Source organism: Electrophorus electricus, chromosome 17 (assembly GCF_041902795.1).
Source record: "Electrophorus electricus isolate QZ-2024a chromosome 17, ASM4190279v1, whole genome shotgun sequence".
NCBI lineage: Eukaryota > Metazoa > Chordata > Actinopteri > Gymnotiformes > Gymnotidae > Electrophorus > Electrophorus electricus.
This window is the reverse complement of record NC_137513.1, coordinates 9,635,029-9,660,907: the sequence shown is the minus strand read 5'-3', so window position 1 is coordinate 9,660,907 and position 25,879 is coordinate 9,635,029. Positions and strand designations below refer to the sequence as shown.

Here is a 25,879-nt window from a genome sequence, read left to right as displayed (position 1 = left end):
CAATAGTGGGACACTGTTGGGAATGACAGGCAAATGTAGGACGCTGTAGGCAATGGTGGGACACTGTAGGGAAAGACAGGCAAATGTAGGACGCTGTAGGCAATGGTGGGACACTGTAGGGAAAGACAGGAAAACGTAGGACACTGTAGGGAATACAGGGTGCCTCCCCAACAACCTTTCATAAGTGAAACAGAAAATCCAACTAAAGCACTCCACCTGTAGCTTTGTGTGTGTGTGTGTGTTTTCCTAGAGATTCAACAGGTGCAGTTACTCTAATGCAATTAGGAGACTACACCACTTAATTCAAACATCTGTGGGTTAAAGTCCTCTTCTGAACTACCACAACATAAACAATAAATTTATCAAGGGTATAATCTCCCCAACCTGACACCTCTCTCTCTTTCTCTGTCCCTCTCGCCCTCTATTTCCTCACATGACTATAATCCTCTCAACACAAGGAGTTCATCACTAGGAGCGTGGGATGGACCACACACACCTTACCAACACACACGTACACACAAAGCTACCATAAGCTTACTGAACAGGCATAAGTGTTTCTGTGGGAAAACATGGACAGACGCTCATGTTTCGCAAACAGAATGTGTGTGCGTGTGTGTGTGTGTGTGTGTGTGTGTGTGTGTGGTCCAGTCCCAAACTGCATGAAGTAAGGCATCCGTATTATAGAAACCCAGAGAGAGAAGACAGAATAAAAGCTCTCAAACACACCGCATGATGTCATGACGTGCACGCACAGAGGGAATGAAGAGAGGAAAAAGGTTTTGGCAAGAGTTAATACCTGTAACGTCATTTAACTTAACTGGGTCTTTGATTGACAGCTTGCCCCAACACAGAAGAGGAAGGAAAACAAGCTTCTCAACACAGGTCAGTTAAAGTCAAAACAAGCTCGCTACTGCCCAACACGCGCACGCAAGCACCCTACCTTACTCTCTTACTCTTACGTCCTGTTTTTCTTTTTGTCTCTCACTCTTTCCAAGTCTACCTTACTGGCAAAATTACATGTAGTATAATATAGCTAAAGTATCAAATATATGCCACTTTTCTCTGTCACACACACACACACTCGAACACTCAGACACAGGCACACACACTCAGACACACACACACACACACACTCAGACACACACACACACACACTCAGACACACTTCCTTTCTCTGTCCCTCTCCAAATCCTTCACCGGTGCTGTTTTGTCAGCATGCTCTGAGTCTCCAGTTATATGACACTGAACATGACATGTTTAAAAAAACAACAACAAAAAAAACAAAACAAACAAGTGCAGACAGGCACAGTGCAAACACATGAACACAGACAGCCCCACAATCCTGAAGAGGAACTATGTGTGACATGAAGGCTTCCGTTGCATACCATTCATGGTACAATAAATAACAATGTTCCTCTATTCAAACATATATCTGCTAAACATATTTCCATTCGGTCATAACTGCTGTATTGTGAAGAGAAGCAGGCTTGCATAACTGTACTTTATAAAAAAACAAAATGTCATAAGCTCACAGATTTGTTTCCTAGCCTGAAGTTGTACATTTTATACTGTTAACCCCCCAGCACTAATGTGAGATTCTTCGCAAAGAAACTACAAACTTCAGTGTATGTGTGTGATATGAAGGTAGCAAAATCAATAAAAATTACAGACATCTATAGCTGATATCATAGAGGGAACCAGAAAATTTAAGCGAATGTAACATTCACCTACACCTACACACATACACCTACACCTACACAAGCCCTCTAAGAGAGTCTTGGCTGCAGCACATTTCCTGCGGAATGTTTTGTGGTCCACATGTCTGAAGTCTCTGACTCCAGGGTGTGTCATCCCGACACAAACATCTCCATCTCTCACGCCAGGGTGTGTCATCCTGACAAAAACATCTCCATCTCTCACACGCAGAAAGGGGACTGATGTTACAGCATAGACAACAGCAAACACCTAAACACACCCACACACCCACACGTGCGTACATACGTGTGCACGCACACAAACACAAACATACACCATTTAACTTGCAATCAACAGAGGCTCCTACTCTGATATAGGCACAGGAAAAGAAGAAAGAAAACAGGCAGAGAGATTCCACATGTTACAGAAAGACATCACACTGTAGAGGCGGTACTACATCCACACACGTACACACAGAAGCACACTCTCAGACGCAGTCCCCACACAGTCACTATCCCCAAACCATTAATTCATTAGCAGGGCAGACACACTTACAAACAAGCAAACGATTTCTAAAAGGTTATCCATCAATGCATGTCACTTAGCAGGCCATAGAAACATCCATTAGAGATATCTAAATATATTACACATCCATGTTACTGCACTCTTAGAGACACAGACACACACACACACACACACACACACACATACAACACTTATCTTAGAATACCTTCTTCGAACACATATTTGCACACAAATTCCTGCATGCCCATTTTCTGTAAGACACCATTACCCTGGCCGGTGTCAGCACAGCTAACCCCACACACTAACCCGAGTCGAGCTTGCCCCAGATTAGACACGTATGCAACAGAGGGGAGAGACAGTGAGGGACAAAGCTGTCCATTCAGAAAGGTCGGACTGTGCCACTAAACAAAGAATGAGAGACACTCATCTATTTCATCATCCCTCCCTCATCCTCTCCCAGTCTCTCTCTCTCGCTCCCTCACTCTCGCGCGCTCTCGCTCTCTCTCTCTCGCTCTCTCACTCTCGCGCGCTCGCTCTCTCTCTCGCGCTCTCGCTCTCATCCCCCATGCATTCTTTATCCTCTCAGACTGATACAGTGTTACAGTAACAGCGAGGTAACAGGGAAAGCTTAACTTGGCACTCACTGGCTCCAGTTCAATGCCAAGACCTAGTGCCAAGGAAACAAATCACGTGTGGGGAAATACAAGCACACAAACATTCACTTTAAATGTTTTTAGTGTGTTCCAATAAGTCTTATTTATCCTCACTTTAATAATTGTCATTAAAAAAACAAAAGTATTTTCTTCATGCATACAGACAGAGAGCGAGAGAGAGAGAGAGACACAGACAGACAGACATTCTCCCACCAAAACAATCAAGGCCACACACCTGAGTGTACCCGAACAGAACTGCTCTGTGTTATTCCTCCAGGTCCATGTGCGTTTTGTGTGGCTGGGTGTGTTTCTCCGGTTGTAAGAGTTACGATCCAAAATGCAGAAGTATGGCACCAGAGTGACATACGCTCATGTTATCAAGGCTGTCTCAAGAGGGAGTGAGCGACAGAGAGCAAGATAGGGTGGGAGAGAGAGAGAGAGAGAGAGAGAGAGAGAGAGAGAGAGAGAGAGAGAGAAAGAGCAGGAGAGAGATGTAGGAAAAGCCTGAGAGAGAGAGAAAGAGAGGAAAAAAAAATAAAAAATCAAACTATGTGTGTGGGGGAGGGCCATCAATAGAGGAGGCTGGACTAGGACTGAAACTCCAGTCTGTGAGGCAGCTGTGATGTCACTGGGGGGTGGGGCATGGCCTTGTCACAGCTGGATCAACAAACCAGCATGCAGACAGTACAGGAAACATTTCTTGCTCATTTACTCTTCCTCTTGCTCGTTCAAAGCTACTGCTTGTTACTGAAAGTAAACTGCACTGTACTGCAATCTCTTTCGCTTTCTTTAACCCGCTCTCTTTCTCCGAAATTCTAACCGCTTTACTGTCATCACCCTCTCTCTGAGGGGTTAAGGTGTCTCTCCAAACCCTGAAGATGAGCCGTTTCAGTAAATGGTGGGGAAGTTCCCTCTGTGGTCCCCCCCCCCCGACCAGCGAAGGCAGACTGTGAGCAGTGGAGGAAGGGCTGAAGGGGCGGGGCTCACAGTGAGAGATGGGGCGGGGACTCAAGTTGAGAGAAAACAAAGGCCATAAACAAACACCAGCGAGAGGGAGTGCGCGCGTGCGAGAGAGAGAGAGAGACAGAGAGAAAACAGTGTTTCTGTGTGTACCTCAGCAGAAATTCTCTCTCCTGTGTGCGTTCTCTGCTCAAGATGGCTTGCATTCAAACTGAGAAACTGGTTTTGTCTTAGCAAACGAAGACCTTCCCAACACACTTAAGTACTCTCAGGATAAGAGAGGTAAGGGACCTGACTAACTCACACAGGTGAATGCACGACCTGACCCAATTGTGTCTGAGAGGTAACATGCACAAATCAGTTGTAGCCATGTTTAGCTGCGTGTAGCTGGCCGAGTGCGTTTGCGTAGAGATGTTGCTTAACGGGCAGCGTCTTACGTTGTCGAGCTCTCCCTGGTTGCCGAACAGCGGGTGATAACGGCGGTACTTCCCCTCGCGGTATTTGGCTATGATGTAACGTCGCCTCTCCTCGCTGCTACTGGTTGGGCTCAGGGCTTCGCTGGGCGGGACGTTGGCCGCCCAAAACTGATTGGCTCGCTCGTTGCCTAGCACCAGGAACAGCTGGCAGTGAGAGGACAGGAGACAGTGACAGTGATGGGAGAGATGAATGAAGGTAAAATGGGTAATACAACTGGGCAAGACCGGCTTCACCGCACCTCAGACACACTAAAGACCTACCTGGATGAGATTGTCGGTCCACACCTTTTTGTCCATTTTGAGACTCCGTACTTTTGATATGCTGGGGCCAAGACTACGGTGCTCCCCTACATCAGAACACACACACACACACACACACACACACACACACACACACACACACACTCATGGTCATTCATGCAAGCACACACAATGCGGTATTGTGCCAGCTCTCGTCATAAGAGCTGGTCCTGTTTGAGATATTCCGATCATCGAGCTTGCTGTTCTGAGAAGCCCACTCACACACTGATTCTTTCACTGACTCAGACAAGCATGTGATCCTAGGATGACGGCAGGGCACAGGTGTCAGAAAATCAGCATTCATTCCAACCTCTTTTCCAGCCCAACATCTAATAGTACTGTTTTCAGTTATGGCACATGGATGCTAGTAGGCGTGTGGAGCTTGTTGTGAGTCGTGACCAGTTTTAATTCACTTTATTACTGTGTTTACTGTAAAGTGATATGATGCTGCATTAGTTACTCTGTAGTTTCAAGGATGATGGTTATATTTGGTTATATGAGATGGTTATACAAGTAGGATATTTTAAGTACTGTTGCGGTGAGTCTTGTGATCAGTTGTAACTAAGCTTTGGTGATCTGGTTCAGTGGATCTAGATGTTACCTGCACAGCGCTTGCAGAAGACCACACCCAGATTGATGGCTGCCCACTCAGGCTTGGTGGTGCCACAGTCGGCACATTTCTGATTGGCTGGTTCTGCCCATATCTTTTCAGCAACCTCGTAATTGGACAGCGCCTCTGCAATGGAGTCCCGCATGGCCTCCATCCATTGCTCCTTCAGCTGATCAGTCTCTGCTACAAAACTATGGCAAGACAGAGAGAGTCACTGTGACACTTCACAAGGAACAAAGGCTATATCTCTTTTCATATACTTTTTGTTTATATGACGAAGACCTTATATTTGTGACAATAATGTAAATTCTAACATTCACGATAATGAAAGAAAACGATGGAGAAAGATACTTTATACATATATGCACTCACACAAACACACACACAGTGGCATACTGCAGGTCAAAGGTCATGTCTTTCCCATTCCCAAAATAAGCATGAAACTCACATCCACATGCTAATGCACACAGGATATACACACACACACACACACACACACACAGAGCTATTATTTTAGTTGGCCAAGTCACATTACTAAGGAACCCAACAGTCGCAGTTCATAGGGCTGAAAGTCATGTTTAAGAAGAAGATATGCATAAACCCAGCAGCTGGGAGAGATGGAGGTGCAGGAGTGAGTGGAGGATGGATAGGTTGCTAACTTGAATGTGCGGTAGGGTGTGGTCAGGTCAAATGCTCTCTTGTCCATGTCTTTCACATTCCCCACATTCATATCAATAGAAGTGATGCCAATGCCCATCTTATAATCCTGAGACACAAATATTGACACAGAGAGAGAGAGAGAGAGAGAGAGAGAGAGAAAGAAAGAAAGAAAGAAAATGTACAACGTTAAGCAATACCAATGTGTGTTTGGCAACAATACAACAATACCGCAAGTGTTCATACACACGCGCACACACACACACAGAAAACACCCCATACTAGTTTGCATTGCAGTGTTTTGTAAGAGGCTGCAGTTTTGTTTTTTTTCTAAAAATGTGGCAATAAGAGATTAAGAAAAGCCAAACTGTTAGCACAACACTGAAGTACAGGAGCGGTCCAGTACCCACAGTACACCACCCTATACACACACATGCGTGCGTGCGCGCACACACACACACACACACACACACACACACACACACACAAACAAACACACACACACACACACACACACACAACAAGGTATGTGTACACTTGTACACACATAGACAAAAAAAAATCACAAATACAGTCACACAAACAAGCACACATGCATGCACACATGCATGCACATACAAGCACACACAAACACAAACAAGCTTGCGCATGTGCCATCTGTGAATGTATCTGAACACACCCAAATCACTGGTGTCTCCACGCACCACTGTGTAGAGTTTAGACACATATACAAACACACACCGAACACAAACAACCAAAAACACATCCAAACACACAAACATAGTGGTTGGTATAGTGTACTGATTCTTCCTCTCCTGTGGGGAACTGTGGTTTACACCCCCTCCAGGCAAGTCCTCCATGCTATATTAGTAAGAGTTCTTGGGCAAGACTCCTACCACGACATTCACCTACCGCTACAACATGACTGAAACTGCAAGTTGCTCTGGAGAAATGTGTCTGCCAAATGCAGTAAATGTAACATACTGAACACATCCAAATCTCACAGCTGTTTGAAATAAGAGGGAACACCCTTACCTCTGCATTTTTATAGAGGAAAACTTTGTCTCCACACACCACTGTGTAAAGTTTAGAGCGCAGGCCCCGAAGCTCCAGATAACCTTTTATTTCGGAGGTCACGCAGGGGTTAAGGGTCAACTCATGACCTGGCCTCATTCGAGCTGGACCAATAAAATCCTGTAGTACGGACACCCACTCATTCCTCTCAGCTAACACACACACACACACACACACACACACACACGCACACACACACACACACACGCGCACACACGCGCACACACGCGCACACACGCACACACACACACACACACACACACACACACACACACAGTGCATACCACACACAAACCAACTTAGTAAATTACACAATTTAAAAAATAGTGCATGGTCAGGGAAGCTTCATGTAAAATGTAATGAAGCAGAAGCAAGTCTATATGCAACACAGTACTTAGCTATGTAATGTTTACTTTTAAAAAGTAATAAGCTGCAAAAAGACATAGCACAGCCATGTCAAACATCAACTGCAGAACTACAATGACAAATGAAAGTCAGTAACTAGCCTCCTCAACTTACACATGGACACACACACACAGTAGCAGGTACTCACAGTCGCTCTCTGCTCGGAAAAGGAATATACGATTGTGCGTGACCACCTCAAACTTCTGGTCTCCCACGTTAGCCACCCCCGTGATGGATGAAGTTGGTATGATCCGTTTTGAATACACATCCTACAAAAATATGCAAAAACATTAAATACACATACAATATACGGCATGTTATAAAAAATGTGTTCATCACGTACCAACTGAGCTTTAATGTTTTATATTTTGGAACTTGTGTTTAGACAAATGGTCAGAATGTTATCATACAATTAATGACTCTGGGCTTACAGGAGTTTGAATTTCATATCAGAACAGAAAATATCAGGTTCCCTACAAAGAAACACTTTCTGCTTTAAAGAAACTATATGAAGCTGAGATATTCAACTTTACAGCTTTCCAGACACAGTCAATCCTTCTGGTTTGCGATCTGAAAAAAATCACAAACCTTTTCGCTGTCAAAGTATCTCAGGTAGTCTGCGTCAAGTTTGACCCAACGGTGCTGGTAAATCAAGGACCTGTAAGCAGAACCACAACCCAGAGTGGGTGAGACAGGTAAGGTTCATACCGAGCCCTTGCTTCCTTCTGGAGCTCCTGGAGTTGCTACAACAGCACCATCTGATGGAAGGATATAGAAAGTACACTCTAACACGAATTAAAGGTGACATGAATTAAGGCCGGTCCCAGAGTTAACACGGAACTAGGCAAGCCTAGTTTTACCTGACTAACCTTCCACTGCAGAGCACCTTTCATAGAACTGTCAATAGCACATCTGAAACACTCCAATTTTCAAAGAATGCATTCTATTTGAGTGGTCTTCTGAGTCGTACTACTACTAGAGAAATGCATGTGAGTGGCTCTCGTTTTCTGCTAATTTCTTGCGTAGAGCACCAAAATATTAGTCCATTTTGCAGTTTACAATTGTTAGAGGTAACCACTGCTAAGACTAAATATTATCCTTTATTATTATCATAAGAAATCCTGTGGATTTGTGGCTCAATTGCAACTGCAGAGTCGCAAGCTAAGCACAAACTATTCATGCAGTTGTGTAAGTAAACGACATAATGGTGAAGATAAATCCTGCCAGGGTGAGGCTCCTTCCTCAGCGCATCCTGACAGCTTACATGCCGGCCTGCAACAACGTGATTGATGAAGGACCGACAAATATCGACTACAAACATCAGATGCTAATAAAGTCACATTGTGAAAAATGTGTCTGTGGTGATAAAAGGATTAGCCTGTTATCATATTGGCCACTGCTATTGATCATCTTGCCCAGAACTTTCTTTATAATATAGATCTTCCAACTGATATTTACAGTGACTCGACATTCTCATGAAGACCAGTGCTGCACTTTAAAAATAAACCACGTTCTCAGCTTTAACCACAGCATGCGTTGTCTCCACACCCTTGTACATTAATGCACAGACACACATACACAAACGCATGCACACGCTTATTTTGGTCAAAACTACATTCATAGGCAGACATTTATAACCATGCATATGCAGAATGTTTTGTGTGTCTAAGTTATATATAAATACATAAATAAACACTACTACAACACATTGCTTATGCAAATAAACATTAAAATAAGAAAATGTAACAATTTCTCGAATGCGATTTTACTGGCATGTACTAAATAGTTACTGGTTTCATGCTAAACCACGGTAAAGCTCCGGAGAGCTAATATTACACTGATAAAAATGCATTATTAAAATTGTACTTAATTACAGCACTTTGAAAAACATACTGTCCAGAAACACCCAGTTAGCAGCCGTGTACCAGTCGTGCTTCGTCTAACTTGCTAACAGCTCGATCATGTAAACATGTAAATTTCTTTCGTCTCTAGGCTGAATGCCTGTTAAGAATGAAATCCCTGTACATTAGTATTTGCATGTTAGAAAAACAACACTGTTTAGACCAGTTTGTGGATATTTTTAGCGTAAATACAACGTGGCAACATATTTGTTCTATTCATCTGAAGTTCAGTAATCAATTAAACTCCCACAAAGTCTCGAGTCAGTTAGCCTACTTTGCTGTCAGGGAGAACTGAACATTGGAAAACACTGCTATTTCATTTAATCTCTTTAGCACTTTTCATAATATTATGAAATTACCTTCAAATTAGCCTATTATAGCAGGACATTTAGAAAAAAAACATGCAAACAGATTAGTCTCTTCCCTTTGCGATAAATGACACATTAATTGTACATTAATTAATTTCAATTGATTGTACATTAATTATTTCAGAATAAATGTCGGCTAGCCCATCGCCTTCCTTTGATTTGTGTGTTTAGCTACAATAACAAACAACAGCAATAATAATAGTATGGCATTGACTCCTGTGTTCTTCCACAAAAAAAAAAATCTAAAAATAAATTATTTATTGAACAATAAAACCATTTTACTGTCATATTGTCAGCACCATCAGCTACTCAATCACACTTAAAGATCCACGTGTCGCCTGGACAGAATAGAGCCCTGTCATCAACGTAACTGAATCTTGTAGACCACTTGTAGTCAGGCATACACACACACACACACAAATCATACCCTTGAGGAGGGTTCTTGTATAGCCAACCCATCTTTATGACAGGAGTGTGCTGAGGGTCAGAGTCTTCCTTGGGAATGCAGGGCTCATGACCAGTCACTGGCAGGTAGATGCTGTTCTGACAGCTGGAGAATGGCGTATAGTCTTCTATCCATGAATCTCTCCTGAGACAGAGAGAGAGGCGGGGGGTAAATGAGGGAGAGAGAAAAAGTGTGTTTCACCTAGTCTGTGGTGTAGGAAGTGTTTCAATAGAGCCATTGAACTGAACAAACCACTGTTCAGTCATAACGGCTTTTAGTCTGAAATAAGGTGATGTTGAGCGGCTACATTTAGAAAGCCACATCAGTGAAAAGTTCACATTACCTCCCTACAAGGCAACACGTGTAATGTGTAATGAAGGCATGAAAAGCCTTCGCTCCATCATTATTAGTGTCCTGATTCAAGCCACAACCAGCAGTGGCCCTCTCTGGTTGGTAGTTGTCATAAGACAGAAAAGTGTTAGCTAGCTAGTCAGTGACGGTGAAATGGCTTAAAGTTGGGAGAAAAATGGGAGTAAAAAAATGTTAAAACGTGTGTGTGTGTACGTGTGTGCGCGCAAGCATTTGCGTGCACATGTGTGTACTATAGACTACATGTTCATCCACTTCCCCAAACGATGTGCTTGGAGTATAGCGCATGAATAATGTTCATCTAAGATGCAAATGCTGCTCAAATGGTGGGTGTAACAAAGGACAGTTTATTTCTATCTGATTAACACACATTTGTGTGTGCACAAAAAGCTCTGAGCAGTGTTTGAAAAGGCTTGGAGGTTTTAATGGCTGGATGATTCCAAGTCCCTGGTAAACTCTCATGTCCGTCCTTCACAGTGGTGGAGATAAATGCTGTGATCACAATATCAGAGCATAATTCAGCTATTGCAGTAATATTCATATTCACTTACATCATTTAGCTGAAAAATTAAGCTTTTATCCAAAGTGACATACAATTATTACTAAATACAACAATTGAGGGTAAAGGGCCCACCAGTGGCAACTTGGCAGCGGTGGGGTTTCAGCTGGCACCCTTTCTGATTATTAAACAAGTACCTTAACCGCTGAGCTATGACTGCCCCACTGAGTCCCTGACAGTATTCCCACAATTTCAGCAGTGAAGTGAGCAGGTGTAGCATGTACCACAGCATCTGTAGCCATGGAGCACAGCAGGCTGTAGAAATCACTTACTTCGGTGCCACAGACTCGTAACCGAGGTCTTCCTCCAGCAACTCGTCGTCACTGCACAAGCTGTTGTACCGGGGCTTATGGTTTTCTGGAATCTGCAAAAACGTATCCTATTGAACAACACAGAATACCCGTTCTGTTGAACAACATGCACACACATGCACACATGCAGGCGCGCATACACACGCATATGCACACATGTGCGTGCACACACCTTATCTGCCATGTCTATGCGATCACCATTTCCACACTTTGCTGTCTCAGTCTCCTCGTACTCATCTGAACTGTCCATACAGTCCGACCCTAGAGACAGGCAAAGAGAGAGACACAGAGCAAGAGATGCGTACGCGCGCACACACACACACACACACACACACACACACACACACACACACACACACACACTGTATCATGTCCTCAAGGTATTACAGCTCAAAAATTCTCTAATCGTGAGCACTCAGAGAGGGAAAATGTGTAGTGAGAGCTTACTGCAGACTAAGGATTTACTGTCAAATACAACAGGTTTGACAACTTTTGTAAAAAACTGCAACTAGTGTGATTGCATTCATAGAAAGTGACGATCACATTTCATAGCATTGGCCATCCATTAAAAACACAATTAATGACTGTAGCATGACCAACCAGAAAGATTACAGCATAAATCAACAGAAACCACAGACAAACACCCCCCAAAAAACACACTACAAGATTTAAGATTGAGCCAAATGATCATAAAATGAGGTAGAGTCTTGAAAGAGCATACTCACTTCTTTGAGGCAGTGGTAAAGGTACACTGCTCTGGCTGCGAAGCTTAAGCGGATTGTTCCGGGGCGGGATGTCCAGAATTTGCACCGCATCTGAGAGATCATCCACAGGTGATGAGCTAGAGAGAGAGCGAGAGAGAGAGAGAGAGAGAGAATTAATCAATTACAATATACAAACACACACCATCCAAAAACAACTTACAATTACAAAAAGAGAAAGAAATTTTAACTCAAAAAATCACCAAAATTGCTCATCTTTCACAGAGCACCAAACATCATTGTAACCCCAAATATTTTCAAAAGTAGCCGGTCATTCATAGCAGCATAAAACATAAAATCTAACACTATATGACTCCACCAATTTTTTACTCTTTCACAAATATTCACTTTGGCCCTCAAACACTTCCTATTAATCCATACTGCCATCTTTGCCCTATAATGAAATTTAGAAGTTGACATTGTGCTTTCTTCTGTAAAATGTAAAAACAACACCAAACTGATCAAAAATAATTACTAAGAGGATAAACAAAGACGTCACCCTGAGACGTTCCATAAAACAGCGTAAAACTGGTTCCCTCATGCCACAGTGCAGACACTCAGGACTCACAGCTGGGTTTAAAACTGAAACAAAAATAATTAACTGCTACTATACCATGTAAAATTCTATACCACCTCCTCTAAGGCCATGTTCTCAACGCCTGATGGTTGCAAAAAGTGGCACTCTCAATCTGCAAGATTAGGTGATGACGACAACAATAGAAATGTGTTGTTGCCACAACCAACTTTAATACCACTGTTGTTAAGGTTAGGCTTAAGCAGAGCATGCTATTCCTCCATCAGTGCAAATCTCCATTTACCCAGAAGATGTGACAAATCGCAATGACTTCACATTCGGGTGGGCAACTACTCTGCCCACATCACCCAGCTCGGGACCTGCTGGGGTCACCAAATCCCCTCGGGTCTGAAGTCCAGCGTTGCAAGAATTCCATCCATCGAAGGGGTGAGTTTGTCCCCCTTGGTAAATTGGTAAATTTTTACCAATTTGTTCCATTGTCGAGTAGGTTATCGACATCAGCTTGGGTTTTAAGCATCACAACAACGTCATCAGCATTGGCAGACAATAAAACTCATGAGTTAAGATACAAGTCTGGAAAAGCAAAACCTGGAATAAATCTCCTTAACCTATGTAAAAAGGGTTCTATGGCTAAACCACATAACATTCCAGACAGGGCACAGCCCTGCTTTATCCCCCTCCGAACCCTGGAATCATCACTCAAACCATCATTAACTTTCAGCATACTTTCAGTATGAGGATGCAGGGCCCTTAGCTTGGCCCATAACCTCCAGAGCCCAACTAAAAAAATATTTTCCATTTCTTGGTGCGCTCTATATTCACTGGTATATAACCTAGTATTAAACTGTGCTGCCCTCCTACCAATCTCCACAGGATCTGAGCGAATTGTACCAGATTCCCACTTCAAGGCATGTATCCAGCTTCTCTGGCCATTTTTACGCTATAAACCAAAGAAAAAATCTTGGTTGGAATGTCCATCTGTGTCACGTTCTAAAGACGAGAACGGACCAGCGCCCCAGTGCCATTACACCGAGCAGGTCGAATAATGCCACTGTTTTTGCTTTAAGAGGCTCAATATAACCTACATTTCTTGTGGACACTGTTAAATGCTGAAGGTCTACTATTTCTTAAGGCTTTTAATGGACCGGGCCATGTCCTTAGTAACATTGTGAGTATACTGCTGGCACAGAGAGAGAGAGAAAGAGAGGAGTCTTTGTCAGATAAACTGTAAGAAGAGATAAAACAATAACTGAAACTGTAAGAAGAGATAAAACAATAACTGGAACCATCTACTATTTAAGGTGTGTTGGGAAGAGTGCAGAGAAAGAGAATATGTGTGGGAGTTTGCGATTGTGTGTATGTGTGTTTGTCTTGGGCTATTAATGCAACAACCACTTTGGAGGCTCTCAGGTCTGCCTGAAAACCACAAATGCACACACAAACACACACACCAAAACACACAAGCTGTTGTCAGATAGGAATTCCCAAGTTCATCCCTTTTCTAGAGTGACAAACTCACCATTTTCTTAGAGCTCGAGATCTGCACAGTACTTCAACTGTCCTGTTTTGCATTCCACATTTCTGTAACTCTACTTTGCCTCCACTTTGTTACCCAGACAAGTTGGCTACAGTTCAGGAAGCCATGGGTTTTGTCCCAGCTGATAGCGATCGCCAACAAGTCACTATGCAAGACACGTAACCCTGTGCTTACAGGAAGCTAGCTAACATAGACCACTCTGGGCAACAGATCAGTTAGAGATGAGAATGTCTGTAAACTGAGACAGCAAACTGTTAACTTTGGCAGTTATGGCCTGACTCTTGGGCTGTACGCAATGCTGCAATAGCATATATTTCACAGTCAGTTCGGAAAGCTAGCTGCCTGCTTGCAGGACTGCGCTGCAATGTTCTGTTGATTGGCCAGGAAGACAAAGCATGGACATGATGCATTCATTACATATTAACAAAATTTGCCTTTAACAGATTACGTGAGTGGCCCAGTTTCGTCGAGTATCATCACAAAATGTCACAGCGTATTCAGATTTGTGGGTGGTGCTCTTCAAGGACAACTCTTAACACCTGCATTTCCAGTATGTGTACTGCATGGAGCAGACTGAGGTGCTCGGACATTTCAAATAAAACTGACTCAAGTTCATCAACCCACAACTCCTCTGGATGACTGCACTGTAGCTGTGTAATGAAATGTGTGAGGATATCCCTGATACAAATAAGTACTACATGCTTTGGCTTTTATTTTGTTGTATTTTTCTAAATAAATTAACACTAACCAGAAGTGAATCTAGCCTTGGATTATATAATGACCCTGAGGTCTCACCTGTATTCTGAAGAGCTATGACATGAGACCACAATCCATATGTCATAATTATTATGACATCCTATTTCATACGTTAATCCTAGCTGTGCCATGGGGTGCTTGTGCTCCAGAATCTGGTGAACATGAAGGTTGTACAGAGCTGCTATAAAACCCTGGCTCACATTCATAATGCTAGGTTGGTTATTATGGTCTATGCTTCCAAAGACATTGATCTAAATAAAGTAGAAAGGCTCAATGTTGGCCATGGGACCAATTGTGGAGAAAGAAAGCTAAATTTACTCACCTCATATCCTCCTTCCAGTGGGTAGGGTTTGTCTCTAAAACAATGGCCTTCCTACAAGCTATTCCAAGTCTAATCATAAGCGAATGATAGACTTAACCAATACCTCAACACAGACCAAACACAGAAATAAAAAGAAAACAATCTGAGCCAACTGCAAACCTATAAGTGACAGTAGTTTACTGTTTGAAAACACAAATCTTAAAACTGGCTTAGAAGCTTAGAGAAATATTCTAAGTGCTTAAAACTGTTTCAGTGCAAAAAAGAGTGTTTTGATAAATGATAGTGAGGTAATTTCATTTCCATTCTACATGTTCCTAAACCTAAGCTTCTGTTTTTCTAAACAATTTGGAAGGCAAATAGCAAACTGTGAAGAAAACATCGGAAGTGAAGTGAAAATATGTTCACTTCATTTTTTTTCTTAGCCAGCACTTTGAACATCATGTTTTACATCAGTGTATTACTTATTGCGAGTTGCCCCATTAGCACAGCTGTCTCCTTGTAGGGTTCAGCAGGCCTCTTCCACACATCCCACTGACCCCCGTGTTAAGGTTTTTTTGGGGTTTTTTTAATGTGATTGCACAAAAAAAAGTTTCCTCATTTCTGGCAAGTCTCTTCTGATGCAACTATGACAGAAAAGTCTATTTTTAACATTACATGGTCAAACATGTGACCCTTTTCTCAACTGCAATGATTCCACTCTGACGTCAGAGTGGTACACAACCAGGAAAGAACAGTAGATGAGATACAGCTAGGGATTCATTTTGATTGGGTAAAGGGAATGCGGTCATTAATGAGACAGCTGTGAGATACAGGCATAACCAGGATATGGCTATGTCTGGAATAATATACTTCTGTACTAAATAGTATGACAAAACAGTACTTCCAAGATTATTCACATGTCCAAAACCTCATGTTCCCAGATGATACATTACGCTATGTGAAAATCTGAAGTGTGTAAACACTGGACACTATTTAATCCCATAGTGTTTGATACCAGTGATGTGAGATGTTTCTAAAGCCAAAACAATACAAAATAGCAGATGCTGAAAAGTGGTTTTCGAGTACAAGTATAATGACTAATAGCATATAAAAATGACTGATTCACATGCCAATTATTCTTCACAAATTCTATCATTATACAAAATGTTTATTTTACCTTCACATGTGCCAAAATCTAAGAGGAAAATGTGCTAAAACACTGAATACTGTCGCTAAATCCTGTTGTGTCTCAGTTCTCTGTGAGAAGGAGAGATTTTGACTCAGCTGATGGCACTACCTGTTCTGCTATGAAAACAGTGTGTGTGGAGCAGAGGAGAACCTTCCTCCTCTCCTCACACTCCACTTCCGATAAGCTCTGCTACAGCTAAACACTGTGCCCTCTATGATGCCCTCATATGTTTTATATTTCCATTAGGTGGTTTATGGTTTACCTGCCATATTGGACAGCTTAATGCAAACATGCCCAAGAAACAGATGGTAACAATGAATCATAAAAGTGATTTTTCAAATTAATGAACCTGACAATTCCATTAATCAATTCCAAGTGCTGGCCTGAGTTAATTTTCAAATATAAATAGTTAAAACAAAATCCTAGGCAGGATGCTTCATTCCTGCACCCGAACTATCCATCTCAGGATATGGAGCAAAAAACTTTGCGGAGAGACCTCCTAGTTCAGTACCAAGATGCTACACTTCAGTGTTGACAACCAACAGCAACAAGCCAAACTTGAGCACATTTGGAGCCTTTAGTGGCGTCTCATAGAGCCAGCTCCAAATCCAACAGGTCACAACAGTTTCCACCAAGCCGAACTTTAACGACCACCAATCAGACAGACCAATCGGTGGCAACAGAGCTCCAGCAGCAGAGCTCCAGAAAGCTCCGGAACGGTGCTGAACGTTAAATGTGTGGTTGCCACTGTATTGCTGCGCTGCTAGCAGCAGTAACACTCTGGATAAGTGACAAAATGGTAAATGTGTGGTTGTTCCAGAGCTGTCTGTCTGCTCTGCACATGCTGTAGCCCACACAGTACAGAGAAAGAAGCAGCTATGCTGTGGCAGAGGTTTCCCACAAGCAGGCTGGGTTAGGGCTGCAGCGAACAGGTGCACCGCTCTGTAAACAACCCGACTATAGCAGGGGATTTAGTGATACACGTAATGCGTTCACACAGTCAAAAAGCACAGAAAGGAAGGAGAGAACTAACGGGACTATTGTGCAAAAAACCTCAAGGTATTTCTCAATTGCAAACACACAGACACACACGCACACAGGCACGGACTGCTCATTGAACCATTACACCCTGTTAAAGAATGGAAGAAAATTCTTTAAAAGTGCCTTTAAAAGACAAAGCTCGAGAATGTCATAGAACAGACCAGCCAAAGACAACCCCGATGGATGCGAGAGCGAGGGAGGAAGGGACGAAGCCAGGCAGCAAAGAAAATGAGTGTAAAGAGAAGAAGAGTGGAAATGACTCCTCTATTTTGCATTCACTCACCTGTTCTGAGCAGCCAAAATCACCCATAACCAGAAGAGCAATGGGGGACTGCTGAGTAGCTATCCGAACCAGACAGAACCGGACAGAGGAAGAAGGGTCGCGCAAATGTGCCAAAGAGGAACAACGGTCTGAAAGTGAGAAAGCTCAAGAGCAGGAGAGACAGTGGGCCAGGCTACTGCACACAAAGGCGGAAGTGGAGTTCATACCACATGCACATGGAAAAGAAATCTAGTTGAGATAGAAAAAGAGGTAGAAAAAGAGAGAGAGAAATGGGGAATAAAGAGAAAGTTGTTTCTCCTGCAACTCCAGCAAAAAAAAAGAGGGGAAATTACACTAAATAATGCACAAAGAACTCAGGAAGGGCTAAAACAGTGCAGTATAATATAAACACTATATATAACCATGAGAGAACAGCAGCCCAGGGCTGGGTTATTAGCCAGGACAAGGACCAGTAGGCTTGCTTTTCAGTCTCTATCTGCAGAACCCTTAAAAGCACTGGAACTGTAATTGCGAAATGGTCCATTCGGTAGATGGAACTTTAACACAGGGAAGGCGCATAGCTGACTGGGGAGAAGTGTGGCACATGGCTGAACATGGTAAATGGCAACCACACGAAATGCTACGGCAGCATCCGTGCGAGGGACATTAGACGGTTTTTTTTTTTTTTTCATCCATGAAAGAAAAACAATGTGGTTTGCTCAATCTGAGGCCCACCACTGGCTACGAGGAAGCTTTCATGCATGGGGAAACAAAACTAAAGTTAACCTACACTCTCGAGGCTCATGACCTAATGCTACCACCTACTGGCAAGGTTAAAAAAAGCATTGCTGCACAGCTAGCAGCTATATGCTCTAGAAACTGACAAAATGTAGAAAACACCGAAAGAAGAATGAAGAGTGACGCAAGAAACCCCTCAGCGGTAAAGCTGGTGGGAAAAAAACTACATCATAACTAAGCTCATGAACTAAGACTAAGATCTGGTCTACATGGTGTGTTTTTCCTTCATGTTACTGTAAACATGATTATATAACTGGATTATATAATATACTTTCTGATTCTACTTTCTCAGTCCATTTGTTGTAGAGAGGATTTTTTTCAGGCTCAACAGCATATCAGTCCTCCTGATAGTTTTACTTTTACGGCACTTAGCAGACGCTCTTAACAAGAGCAGCTTACAGATTTAATCAGTGTAAGGGTATGTGTGTGCCTTGAAAATCGAGATCCATGACTTGGTATTGTTCGCACTTTCTGTTCCTGTCTGCTCTAAGGTCCAGGAGCTCCGTATTCTACTGCACCATCCGTCCAGTATTGTCTAAGATTGGCTGCAATAACTCTGGGTGCCAAAAGATGGCAGCAGCAATCTGTTCTGGAGACCTGAGACCATAGAGGAACTACAATCGTCACACCATTGAGTGCACTCCGTCAGCAACAGTGTCTTAACACTCAGTCATGCCTTTATTAACACAGATTAAGACCTCATTTCTCCCATAATTCATCTGACTGACCCTTGTAACACTCTAGTTCCAGAAGAGCAAAGCGCCCAGCCAGGAAGAAACATGGCCAAAGGGAATTAAAATCAGTGATTTCCAGTATGCAGGAATCTAAAACCACCACGCATTCTTAGCTCGCATGACTGCAAATAAACCCAGTGAAACCTTACAGTAACAGTGATTTAGCAAATCCACATAACCGACACGAGACACCCGACAGTGCCGTGTGATATGACAAAGAGCCAATCAAATTTCTCTCTTACCTGAGAGTGGATGGGCTCTTGGGTAGCGGCATGGTCTTACTGGACACGGTGGCCCGAGGGGGGATGGGCGGTCTGCAGGGCGGCCTGGTACGAGGGGTCACCTTAGGCTCTTTATACGACCCCACAGCGTAAGACTTGGGAGGGAGAGGGGGGGCCCCCATTTCAGCCTGTCCCGGGGAAGAACACTGCTCATAAAGGTGGAACTGCTCTGAAGAGGATGACAGGGAGGAGGAAGATGAAGATAGTGAGGACACAGAGGGAGAGACGGGCGAAGGCTTCTCTCCGCTTTGCTGCTTTGACGCCGTCTCTTTAAGAGATAAGTTTTCTGGGCGGGGCCGAGGAGCAGGAGTGGGTGGCGATCTGGTCTGAGCTGCAGGATTAGTGGTAATCATCGGCACATGGCTGAGGGTCCTTGCCATGGTAACGGAGGTGGGCGTAAATGGAACGGGTGGCCGGTTTGGGGTCATCCGAGGGGGGATAGGGGGTGGCCCTTTCTGATCCTCTTTTTGGGTTTGAGCCGTCCGAGAGGAATTTTCTCCAGACTCCGCCATAGTCCCCTGCACAGCGCGGAATTTCGTCCTCTCTCTCGGAACTGGCCTGTCCTCCTCCCATCCCTCTCCCTCTCTCTCCATCTCTCCTTCCATCCCTCGCTCCGAGGGCAAGAGCTTCTGCAGGCTTCGCAGGATTCGCTTCCTGTGTCCTGGCAGAGCCACGCCCATTCGCTCCAGCTGGGCGGCGGTTAGCTCCCGGCACTCCCACAGGGTTTTAAGGCCCGCCTCCGAGAAGGTGTGGCAGTACTGCTCGAGGCGGAGCCCACATAGCCATTCTGGGACAGGCTGTGCACTTTCAGCCAGAAGAGAAGTCATGATGCCAACGCGATACTAAAGATACCCTCTGAAGTGCCAGTGCCAGCCTGTGACACAACGGTTCTGTTTCAGGGACCACGGAATCTGGGTTTAGGTCATCATCTTGGAATGCTCATCTGTGGATAATGCAGAAAAAAATACTGTATTCTTACCATTATCACTGAATCCAACTAGCAACTCTTTGCTATGTTCTTAATTAATGTTATAATGAGCAGTTATACTACAATAACACATCATCGCTCAGGTAAGAAACTCAGCCTTCAACGTTAGTTGATCAGCTGGATAAAAATGGTAATGCAATATGTTATTTTATATAAAAGATGACAAACTGTAAACACCATATCTTTCTTTCTTCCTCTCTTTCTCACTCCTTCCTTCCTCTCTTTCTCACTGTCTTCTCTCTCTCAGTCACACATACAAACATGCACACATGCATGCAGGAAATGCCAGGACTATTTATAGCTCAGTGACTTATTAACATATCATGTGGTGACTTTTGGTAAAACCACAGGATGAAAGAGCATTTGAACTTTCTTAAAGATTCAATAAACAGTTTTTTTTTTTTTTTACATGTGTAAAAAAATGAGTGAGACGCAGTGTCAATGCCAGTTTTAATATTTAGATATAGGTGTGAATTGATGCATGAAACCGCTAATCTGCATGTTGGTTTAGCAGCTGGAACAGCATAAGTTTGCAATCAGATATTGTGAATGCCATTGAACATGTGACAGGTGTTCTCTCCATCTCTCTCTCTCTCTCTCTCTCTCTCGCCAAACTTATCTGCAATGATTCCTAATGTTCCCAGAATGTAACCTGACAGCCTTCCCATTCAAATATCGAGATCACAGCCTAGATCAACACTCACTTGATGTTTTCTAGCCTTCAGACCTACCATACAGTCTCTGAACATTAGGATCATTACTTTTCACCTTCTTCAGACCGCAGCAGGATGCCTCTAAACCATGAACTGTATACACATCATACATAATTGCAGGCACACATTTTACTCTGGACAAATTCTACTCAAGCAGCAAGCAGCTCACTTTTCCCCGCATCAAGTCAGTCTCTCTGCAAAGACAATACACAAACTGGAAGATTGATTGAAGGCTGTTTTTGTTGTTGCTTGTTTGTGTTTGTTTTTCTGGAGAGTTTATTAGAATACACAAACAGGTAGGGGCCGTGCGGGGGGGTTGGTAGGATAGACGTCGGAAACTGGGAGATCGCGATGCAGAGAGTCGTCGGCAAACTTTGTGAAAACCCAAATTTGTTGCTAGTCTCAAAACCTTTTGCTATGACTGTGGTAAAACACTTTTAATTTTTAAAATTAAGAGAATCAAAAGATTTAACTTTGGTTCTGTGACTGTAATGAAAGTAAGCTTTTAATTACATCTGGTTATGTTTGGGGTCATTGTAACAACCTGCTATAGCTCATGTGATGCAGCAGAGCTGGATGCTAACACAAAGGTTATGGGTTTGATTCCCAAGGAGCACCTATACAGATAAATGTGCAAGTTGCTCTGGATAAAAGTGTCTGCCAAATGCTATAAATATAATAAAGACAAATGAATCCTGCAACTCTATCATCACACTGTAACAAACGCACTGTAAAGAACTGTAATAACACAAAGTTGTGAATAACATTTTCACTCCAGATGTATTTCATGCATGCAGCAACAGGGTGAACACTTTACACTACATACTATAGGCCTGTGACGTAATTTAGGCCAGAGCTAGATTGAGGTTGAGAGATCCACAGTGAACTGAACCCCCAAGTCAACCCAGCGAAATGTTAGCTGTTGACCCGGAAGAATGCATTTCCTTCCAGGATAAGTACCTGAAAACCTTTACAGAAGAGAGGATCCAGGTGAGGAAGGACTGGTAGAAAAAAAAAAAGTGGGTGGTTTTGGAATAAAACGATTCCAACGTTTTTGTACAAAGTATGCCGAGCTATTGTGGCTCCCATCAATGGGATGATTGTGGGTATCACCACTTACAATCACAAACTGTAAGTTGGGCTTGAACCCAGGTCAGCTAGGTGATGATACCAATAGCCTACTGGGTGACCAGTCACGCTCTAAACAACGGTGGGCCCGTGTGCAGAACAGTTAGAGCTTGGATCAAGTAAAACAAAAGGAAAAAACTAAACACCAAGGCCAGCCGCACGATCCCGCCAAAAAGCCAGAATGAGGTCATGGTCCAGGATGTGACAGGAGGGGACCCAGGACTGCTCCTCGGGCCCTTATTCCTCCCAGTCCACCAAATATTGGACCCCACCACGAATCCGCCGGATGTCCAAGAGACGCTTGACCGTGTACGCTGGTCCACCGTCCACCATGCGTGGGCCCGGCGGGTTGGAGGGTCCAACAGGCACAACATGGGCCTAAGCCGAGACACGTGGAAAGTGGGGTGGACCCTCAATGATGGGGGAAGGACAAGGCGATAAGAGACAGGGTTAACGCGGCGAAGGACCTTGAACGGCCCGATGTACCGAGGAGTGTGGGGATTTGCATGCAAAGGCAAGTCCTTGGCTGAGAGCCAAACCCACTGCCCAGGCCGATAAGTCGGTGCTGGTCGGCGTCTCTTATCAGTGTAATGTTTCTGAGCAGCAGCAGCAGACAAAAGAGCCCTACATGCCTGCTCAGCAGACCAAACACCCATGTTGGCCTCTTGGTCGGGAAACATGGGTGGAGCATAACCATCCTGGCACTCAAATGGTGAAATGCCTAAGGAGAAGTGCCACAGGGTGTTGTGGACAAACTCCACCCATAATAGGTGCTCAGACTAAGAGGATGGACAGGAAGAGGCCAGACAGCAGAGGGTGCGCTCTAAGTCCTGATTAATCCTTTCAGTCTGGCCGCTGGATTGAGGGTGGAAGCTGGAGGACAAGCTAGCTTCCGCCCCCAACAACCGACAGAAGGCCCCCCAGAACCGGCTGGTGAACTGAGGCCCGCGGTCTGACACGATGAAGACGGGCCCATGGAGACGGGCCACCTGGGTAGGCAATAACTTAGCTGTCTCCTTCGCCAAAGGCAGTTTAGGCAGTGCAAAGAAGTGACCAGCCTTGGAGAACCTGTCTATGACCACCAAAATCACCATGTTGCCCATTGATGGGGGCAGCCCTGTAATAAAGTTGAGCAACAGGTGAGACCAAGGGCACGAAGGCACAGCCAGTGGGTGCAACAGACCAGCGGGCCTTGTCCTGGGGTCCTTGCACTGAGCACAGGAGCGACGGGAGTTCACAAATGCTCAGATGTCGGGTTCCATGCGAGGCCACCAAAACTGCCGAAGGAGAAACTCAAGCGTCCATGTGACTCCTGGGTGTGCAGAAAGGGGGGATGCATGTCCCCACTCGAGGACCTTAGCTCTAATCGCCAGAGGGACATACAGCCGTCCCGGCGGGCCTCCCCCTTTATCTGGTTCAGTAATGAGAGCCTGATGTGCTGCCTTCTCAACCCTCACTGGATTGGCGCTATGACGTGGGCCCCGGAGATAACGGTCGAGGGCGGAGCAGAAGGCGGCGAGGATTCCCACTCCAAAGAGAGGGCATCCGGTTTAATGTTCTTAGTGCCCAGCCGGTAAAACATGGTAAAATCAAACCGGGCAAAGGACAGTCCCCATCTGGCCTGGCGCGGATTAAGTCACTTGGCCTGCTGTGTGTAGGCCAAGTTTTTGTGGTCCGTCCAGACTAGGAAGGGGTGTTTTGCCTCCATTCCTCAAGCACAAGCTTGACCGCCAGTAATTCGCAGTTGCCCACGTCGTAGTTCTGTTCCGCTGGGGACAGACATCGAGAGAAGTAGGCACAAGGATGCAGTTTTTTGTCCTCTCTGGACTGTTGGGACAGAACTGCACCAACGCCCACCTCAGATGCATCCACCTCAATGACAAACAGAAGCTCGGCATCAGGGAGCTGCAGAATAGGGGCCTTGATCAGACGGCGTTTCAAATTCATCAAATGCCTGTTGGGCCTCGGTGGACCAGCAGAACAGACCCGATGCCTTCCCGGTCAACGCGAGTTGAGTGGGACTGCAACTGTGCTAAAGTTCATAACGAACCTGCGCTAAAAATTCGTGAAGCCCAGGAAGCGTTGGACCAGATGCACCGAGGTGGGTCTAGGCCAGTTCTCTACAGCCTGCACCTTGGCGGGGTCCATGCACAATTTATTGTGGGAGACGACAAATCCCAAAAAGGAGATGGTACGGGCATGGAACACTGACCTCTCCAGCTTGACAAAGAGGTGGTTCTAGAGCTGAAGATGGAGGACCCGCCCAACATGGGTGATGTGTTCGTCTACCGTTTGGCTGTATATTAGGATGTCGTCCAAGTAGACAAACATGTATCTGTCAAGGGCCTCCCTTAGGACCTCGTTCATGTATCACTGGGAGACGGCAGGTATGTTCATCAACCCAAATGGCATAACCAGGTATCCGTAGCGCCCAGACGGGGTGATGAACGTCGTCTTCCATTCGTCTCCCTCTCGGATTCTCACCAGGTTGTAGGCACTGCACAGGTCCAATTTGGTAAAAATGGAGGCCTGCTACAGTGCCTCAAATGTTAAGGGGCAAAGGGTAACAGTCCTTCACAGTCACCTTGTTAAAGCCCTGGTAGTCTATACAGGGGTGTTATCCACCGTTTTTCTTCCCAACAAAAAAAAAAACCCCGCAGCAGCTAGGGAAGCAGATGGCCAGATGAATCCTAGGGCTAAGGTTTCCTGGATATGTTCCCCCATTGCTTGACGTTCAGGACCCGAAAGGGAGAACAAGCAGCCTCTAAGGGGACTGGAGCCCGGGAGGAGGTTTATGGCCATGTCCTATGGCCGGTGGGGGGGGCAAGAGTTGGGCCTTCTGTCTGCTAAATGCCTCCCTGAGTTCCCAGTATTCCTGGGGGACTCGAGACATATCCAGACCGTCGGGATTGCGACCAGCCCCAGGGTGGCTGCAGACAGGAGGTCTGACACATCGAACTCCATGACAGCACCGACTGGCTCAGCCAGTCTACCTGAGGATTATGTCGCTGAAGCCAGGGGTACCCCAAAATCAGTTGCAAGTCAGGAGCATGGATAATGAACAGTACAATGTGTTCGGTGTGTGCGCTGACTCGCAACGTCTCTGGACAGGTCTGATAACTAACAACCCCTGGCTCAAGGGACCGGCCATCAATGGCAGCAATGGGTAGGGGTTCGTCCAGTGGGACCAGTGGCAGGGCAAACCCAGTGTCTAGAAAGTTGCCTGCTGCCCCAGAGTCCACAAATGCCTGGAGACGTGTTTCAGACATTCCCCAAGGCATTGTGGTGCTGAGGAACAACCCCTGAGCTCGGGGAGGACTGGTTGAGTCCGTCAGACTCCCTCCCCTGATGGATGTTCGTCTTTTCCCTGGAGCTCAGGACAAGCTGGGCGGACATGACCCGCGCTTCTGCAGTACAGACACCTCCGCTCCTGCATCAGAGCATCGCGTTCGCTTCAGGAAAGGCGGTTGTGTCCTAGCTGCCTTGGCTGGGATCTGGACTCCCCCTACTCGTCACGCGCACGAACAGGACTAAGGGGGCATGGAGC

General features: G+C 44.8%; 1 protein-coding gene across 3 annotated transcripts in view; it reads right to left on the bottom strand.

The window, feature by feature from the left end:
- arap1 (ArfGAP with RhoGAP domain, ankyrin repeat and PH domain 1) overlaps positions 1-25,879 on the bottom strand; it is a 60,162-nt gene that overhangs the window by 19,457 nt on the left and 14,826 nt on the right. The window contains exons 2-13 of one of the 3 annotated variants that reach the window (XM_035534039.2): positions 19,465-20,446; positions 12,034-12,149; positions 11,481-11,569; positions 11,270-11,376; positions 10,052-10,213; positions 7,944-8,013; positions 7,504-7,624; positions 6,912-7,102; positions 5,879-5,985; positions 5,211-5,410; positions 4,571-4,656; positions 4,271-4,453 (exon numbers count right to left, since the gene is read on the bottom strand). In XM_035534039.2, the coding sequence (XP_035389932.1) occupies positions 4,271-4,453; positions 4,571-4,656; positions 5,211-5,410; positions 5,879-5,985; positions 6,912-7,102; positions 7,504-7,624; positions 7,944-8,013; positions 10,052-10,213; positions 11,270-11,376; positions 11,481-11,569; positions 12,034-12,149; positions 19,465-20,330 (2,298 nt within the window). In that variant the 5' untranslated portion in view covers positions 20,331-20,446. Of the gene's footprint in view, positions 1-4,270; positions 4,454-4,570; positions 4,657-5,210; positions 5,411-5,878; positions 5,986-6,911; positions 7,103-7,503; positions 7,625-7,943; positions 8,014-10,051; positions 10,214-11,269; positions 11,377-11,480; positions 11,570-12,033; positions 12,150-17,711; positions 17,868-19,464; positions 20,447-25,879 lie in introns of those variants that run through there. The other 2 variants (XM_081699772.1, XM_081699773.1) reach the window with 2 other exon arrangements.